The following is a 6,228-nucleotide window of genomic DNA, read 5'->3' on the forward strand; positions in this document are numbered from 1 at the left end:
CATAAGATGTTGGTATTGTAGGGAGGTTTGTCCCAACGAATAGATCATCGTGTGGCGCATGTTGCTCAACCTGGGCCTTTCACAACCCGTGCTCGCCCAACTATCACGAAAATAAGGCAACAACGGCTAAAATAATTAATAAATTACAATGGAATCAAAATATATACTTTTATTTGAATGGTGCAATTGGTTGGATTTTCAAATGCGTATTTCCTTAAAATTGAAATACATCTTTTTTTGTCCTATTGCAACGCACGGGCATTTGTGCTAGTATATTACAAATTATAAAATATAATTACAATCATTATATATATACATCTACTATAATTATTATTATATATATAATATAATATAAATAAAAAGATCCAAAGGGACAACCAATTGATCTTGACTATCCAATCATGTCAATACAAATTGAGCATGCAACATGTTTAGCACGAAATTAATATCAACCAAATTGCAATAAACACATAACAAATATCTTATCTAATATTACTGTCAAAAAAATAAGATCCTACCCAATATCATCATACAATTAATATATGCATAATATCAATGGGTATAACTACTTTCATCGTAAAAAAATATAAAAACGTTTAGATCACTAAAGCTCTTATATTTCTTTACAGAGGGAGTAGTAATCAGTAGAGTATGTCTGTATCCATGTTGTGTCTCCACCATCGGTTTCACATCCATGCTACGTACAGGGCGCATTACAGAGCGTAGATATATACGTTTGGGCAACAAACATTCGTCCGTCCACATCACGTGCGATCCCACATCACCACCACCACCAGGTCATGGCATGGGCTCATGGCGCGCGTCCCTATCGGTCTTAGTCACACCTTCCTCCACTATCTCCATTACGTGATCGATCAAGATTCAAGAGTGATCCCACAAGCTCACGGCGTCCTCATCCTCAGCTTCCGCGTAGTACGACGCCGCCGAGTAACCGTCCGCCGCCGGTGTGCCCAGCACCGGCGGGCTGATCATCAGCCCCTCCGCCATGCTCACCATCAGCCGCGGCATCTCGAACACGTCGTCCTCGTCCACGACGCCGATCGCGTCGTCACGCCTGTCCGGCTCGCCTGCATGCAGCTGATCGCCGTAGCATTGGTCGCTGCGCTGAGGAGCCCAGGTGCTGGCCATCGCGGACGCGGCGGCAGCGGCCGCCGCAGCCCGGACATCGTCGGCGGACATGGACGCCGGCGCGGGGCGCGACCTTGCCGCGTCTGGGAAGTTGAGCGCCGTCCCCGCGCCACGCAGGGCCAATGCGGCCGCGTCGTACGCCGCGGCGGCCATCTCGGGCGTCGGGTAGGTGCCGAGCCAGATCCTGGTGTGCTTGCGCAGCTCCCGGATCTCCGACACCCACTTCCCCGCCCGGAACCGCACGCCGCGGTACACCGGGTGGCGCGTCTCCGCCCGCGGCCGCCTCCCGCAGAGGCTCCCCATCATCCCCTCCCTCCCTTGCTCCATTAACGTACTAATCACCAGCCAACTCACACCCGTCCGGTACAACAGGCTCCCTACCAAGACATGCAGAGCAGTACGTACATTGCACTAACCAGCATGCACACAACCGGGCTGGACGAGGAATGCAGCAAAGCAAGCAAGCCAGTGAACAAACCAGCTAACAATATTAGCAATGTCAATTAGCAGATGGCAGATACGCTAATCCGGACGGGGGTTTCAGGAGGGTTTAAAAGCCGGGAACCGGCCGGAGTTGGTGAGAACGTACGCGGTTTTCAGCTTTGCGAGCTCGCTCGATCGATGCCGAGCTAGGGATTAGCTGTGAAGCACAGGGGGCAAAAAGGAGTGGCTCTTTCAGGCTCTATCACGGGCCGCCCAATGGAGCCCCGCCACATAGACATAGGGGGGGCAATCTAAGGCTCAGAAAGCCGCTCCTGGGTTAGTGCGCGGCGGTGTTAGTACGACATCACTGGATCATTACCGGGTTGTTACGAATCAAAATCCAGGTGGCGACACGCCGGGCTGCCGGAGTGGCCATCGGAGTTGACTGCCGGATAGCACATCACCGATGCTCCAACACCTGTGTTGACCCGTTCAAGGACAATATAATAGGGGTTTTATCTTTTATGGAAAGGCGAAAGCGAGAGATGGAACCAACCGATCGATGATGAGTAGGCGATGATGATGGTGCATGATTCTTTGGTTCTCTTGCCACCTAACATATCCAGTACTAGATTACGGGGTAGGGACGTGCGCCGGTGGGCGGTCAGATATTTTCTCGCCGCGTGACATGTTCATGCTTGCGCTTCGCAGTGTGTGGTAGCGATTTGGGGTCGTTCGGACGCGGTGGCGTAGGGGTGAAAGAATGTCAGCCGTTATATGGACGCATGCATGCATGCATGCATGTTCATGAACATGGTTTTGGTTTTGTAGGGAACAAGGAATGCAATTTTTTTTTTGCGGGGGAACAAGGAATGCAATTTTTCTTATTTGGGGACAACGAATGGATATAGGGAGGCGTGTCATCCCACCATCCAAGCCGCAACCGGCAAATTTGGACCCTCAAACGTCTACGGACATGCCCGAACGCGTCCGCGGACAATGACCAAGCGGGCTTTATATTTTACCATTTGCAGCCATAAACCATATTTTCAAAACAGCTAATACATGCAAACACATGTATGTCCATCAATTTAGATGTTTTAGTCTGTGATGGGCCAGCGGGGCTCTTAAAAGCACCAAATAAATTGCTCATGCTTAGGATTTCCACATGCGTATTGGACTGACGTGTTTCGGATGTTTTAGTCTCACCTCGCCGCGTGAGGAGCTAGTCCACCGGCTTAAATAGCCGGCTTGTCTAGAAGCGATAAATGTTAGTCATCATCACTATTAATCTTCTCTGCTTATCACAGAGAAGATTAATAGTCATGGTCTATCTCCTTCACAAACAAAACATTAATGCTTGCACAACTTTTTTGAATCAAAATGTGATCGGGTGAAGGCCAAAATAAAAATCGATGAACAATTTAAAAATCTCTCTCATTGTAGTTGGGCTATCAACGTATATGAATGAGATGAACCTGATACTCGATGAACAATCATCAGTTGATGAACCATCCTCCGGCATGGCTATTTAAACTGGCCGGCATCGGCCTCGTGCTGTGAGGTGGGACTAAAATTTGGGTATCCGTCTTGACAAAGATAAGAGAGAAAGGAGTTTCGGGTGGCTGCAGGTGAGACCGCTATGACCTGGAGCGGAGTGCGCGGTCGCGTCCGGTCACCCTCATATGGTCCCTATATTTGGTCTCGATTTGAGGAGTGTCGCTCAGCACGGATATACTGGAACTAAGTGAGGGGTTCGGCTAGATCAACTTTGTTTAACCAGACACTGACCGGACAGACGTTATCGGATGTTTAGGAAGAAAATAGGGGTCCGGCTGTACTGTAGATGCTTTCTCTGGCTTTGTCTTCTCGCTCCACTAATGGCCATCCAACACGCATGACTCCATCTACAGAATTATTTCCAAATTCTAAGTGGACACGTATGTACATAAGATTACAGACATGGGCCTGGAGAATATATGTCGCGACCCCATATGTCCATTTGGTTAGATTGGAGTAAAGCTCAATCCAAGCATGCACTTGCACTCTTGTCTACTTTTGCAACGTTTGGGAAAGGATGCTCTTGATGCTATCCTCCAAATAGTATTGTCAGTATCGACGCAGCTTTCCCTCTTAATGAAATTTGCAGCTGTCCTGCGTTTCTTCAGAAAGAAAGAAAAAAAAAGGTATTGACGCTTCTTCAAACATCTTCCGCAAGCTTCTTCTACCTAAAGATAACGTGGAGCATGTCGAGAGCTGACCCTAAAATTCATCCTGTCATCTGTCTGCACACAGGTAGAAATCAGTCCCCTGACTCCGGTGCCGAAGCCGGTCATTCAAAACTAGCCGCATATGTCCGCTTTTCATTTCAAATGAATTTTAACATAAATGAACAAATTTGATTCAAGGTCAAACAAACCGGACGATATTCGTTTAGACCAGGATAACTTTTACATAAAAATGGACCACATTTCATCCCGTGTACTAAAACCTTAAAAAAACTTAAACTGCACTATATTTGACGATGACCTCGTAGGCCATGTCGGGCTGGCCGGTGGCTCCTCAATCATCGTCGATGGATCTGGCGTCGGAGTCGGAGTCGTCAGGCTTCAGAAGACGCAAGGGGGCGGTGTCGCGACAGGGCTTCCCGGCAGTCGCCTAAAGCTTGTGGATGATTCTCTATGCTTCCTCATACGTCGTGCGCAGCGCGGCCGCGGCCGATGACGTGGGCGGAGGGAGAGGGCGGCTCGCCTTGGAGGATACGACATTGGCGATGGCGATCTCGCTAAGAGACCACTCCTCGCCGAACTGGGCCACCTCCCCGTCAAGGCGACAGAGACAACACTTGCTCGTCTCCGCCGTCGTCATGGAGCGGTCCAGGGCCCAGGCATTCTCCAGCTCCGGGTCCGCCGCGATGTGTGGCGGCAGGTCCTGCCGGTGCCGCCCCTATCGGCATACTCCTGCGCCATTAAGGCGCTCCGGGAAGACGAACAGCTGCCGCCGCCGAGGTAGTGGTGAATCCGACAGTACGTGCGGTTGCGAGCTGTGCTCCTCCTTCACGCGCCGGGACGGCGGAGAAATCCGCTACTCGTTCACGCGTTGGGGCGGCGGCAAGAGGGGCTCCTCCTTCACGCGGCGTCCAATTTGGACGCCGCGGTTGCGCGGTGGAGAGCAAGGAGGGGATGCGGGCTCCGTCTTCACGGGGAGGAGTGTCTCCGGTGGCGCCACCAGGCCATTCAGGTGGAGGACGGAGCGACAGAGGATCGGCTCCATCAATGCTTGTACTCCGCGTCCGTGGTGGCGTACACCTGACCCTGCATCGCCGGTGTGGACTGTTGCGGCAGTGGCATGGACTGCTGCGGCAGAGGCTGGTCCTCCTCATCACCGAAAGAGATACGGATCTCCGCTTTCGTCGAGGAGCCGCCCGCCGATGAGTTCAAAGGACCTGCGGATCGAGGACGGTGTTGCCACGATCCTCCGGAGCCCGTCTCGGAGCCGTCTACCGGTGTCGAGGCCCATGAGTTGCCCATCGCTGGAGTTGTGGAGGAAGGAAGGCGGTGAGGGGAGGAAGATTAGGAAGAGTGGAGCGATGCAGTGATTGAAATGTGGATGGCACTGGAGCACGACTTATAAAGCCGCGGCCAGGCCATGCGAACAGACAGTCAGCCGATTCAATGCGGCGAAGCGGCCGAGGTAGGTTCATCAGGAAGTTGCGTCTGCATTGAAGTGGCGGCTCACTAGAGGTCTCGTTGGTCTATGCCGCCCCGTTCGGTCAGATTGCTGCATCAATGTCGGCCGTTGCGTGCCCTGGGCCGGCATTGATGTGGCACGGGAAGCGGTGCGTGCATCAGAAGAAAAACGTAGGAGAGGTGTGGGGGGTTGTTGGGTGGGGCATAGTTGCCAGACGCGGGTGTGGCAGCGATCCGGACGCCCACAAAGCTCCCCCTAGTTTGTCTCTGGTTTGCGGTAGAAACCACGTCCGGACCGCCCGATGTACCAATACAGGTTCGCGTTGGATGGCGTGATACGTCTCCAACGTATCTATAATTTTTGATTGTTCCATGCTATTATATTATCTGTTTTGGATGTTTATGGGCTTTATTATACACTCTTATATTATTTTTGGGACTAACCTATTAACCGGAGGCCCAACCCAAATTGTTGTTTTCTTGTCTATTTCAGTGTTTCGAAAAAAAATATCAAATGGAGTCCAAACAAAATGAAACCTTCGGGAGAGTTATTTTTGGAACGAAAGCAATCCAGGAGACTTGGAATATACGTCAAGGAAGCTTCGAGGTGGCCACGAGGCAGGAAGGCGCGCCTGCCCCCTGGGCGCGCCTCCCACCCTCATGGGCCCCTCATGGCTCCCCTGACCGACTTCTTTCGCCTATATATGTCCATATACCCTAAAAACATCGAAGAGCGGAATAGATCGGGAATTCCGCCGCCAGAAGCCTCCATAGCCACCGAAAACCAATCTAGACCCGTTCCGGCACCCTGCCGGAGGGGGAATCCCTCTCCGGTGGCTATCTTCATCATCCCGGTGCTCTCCATGATGAGGAGGGAGTAGTTCTCCCTCGGGCTGAGGGTATGTAGCAGTAGCTATGTGTTTGATCTCTCTCTCTCTCTTGTGTTCTTGAGGTGATACAATCTTGA

General features: G+C 51.3%; 1 protein-coding gene across 1 annotated transcript; it reads right to left on the reverse strand.

The window, feature by feature from the left end:
* Positions 1–616: 616 nt before the first annotated feature.
* On the reverse strand, positions 617–1,922 carry LOC125533027 (ethylene-responsive transcription factor ERF026-like). The gene has a single exon (XM_048696835.1). It carries the CDS (start codon positions 1,474–1,476, stop codon positions 883–885), a length of 594 nt encoding a protein of 197 aa, XP_048552792.1. The 5' UTR covers positions 1,477–1,922; the 3' UTR covers positions 617–882.
* Between the last annotated feature and the right edge of the window lie 4,306 nt (positions 1,923–6,228).

Source organism: Triticum urartu, chromosome 1, assembly GCF_003073215.2.
Source record: "Triticum urartu cultivar G1812 chromosome 1, Tu2.1, whole genome shotgun sequence".
Classification (NCBI taxonomy): domain Eukaryota; kingdom Viridiplantae; phylum Streptophyta; class Magnoliopsida; order Poales; family Poaceae; genus Triticum; species Triticum urartu.

What these genes read in the sequence shown, in the direction of transcription:
- LOC125533027 (XM_048696835.1), bottom strand. Translation starts at nt 1,476, where the DNA reads ATGGAGCAAGGGAGGGAGGGGATGATGGGGAGCCTCTGCGGGAGGCGG.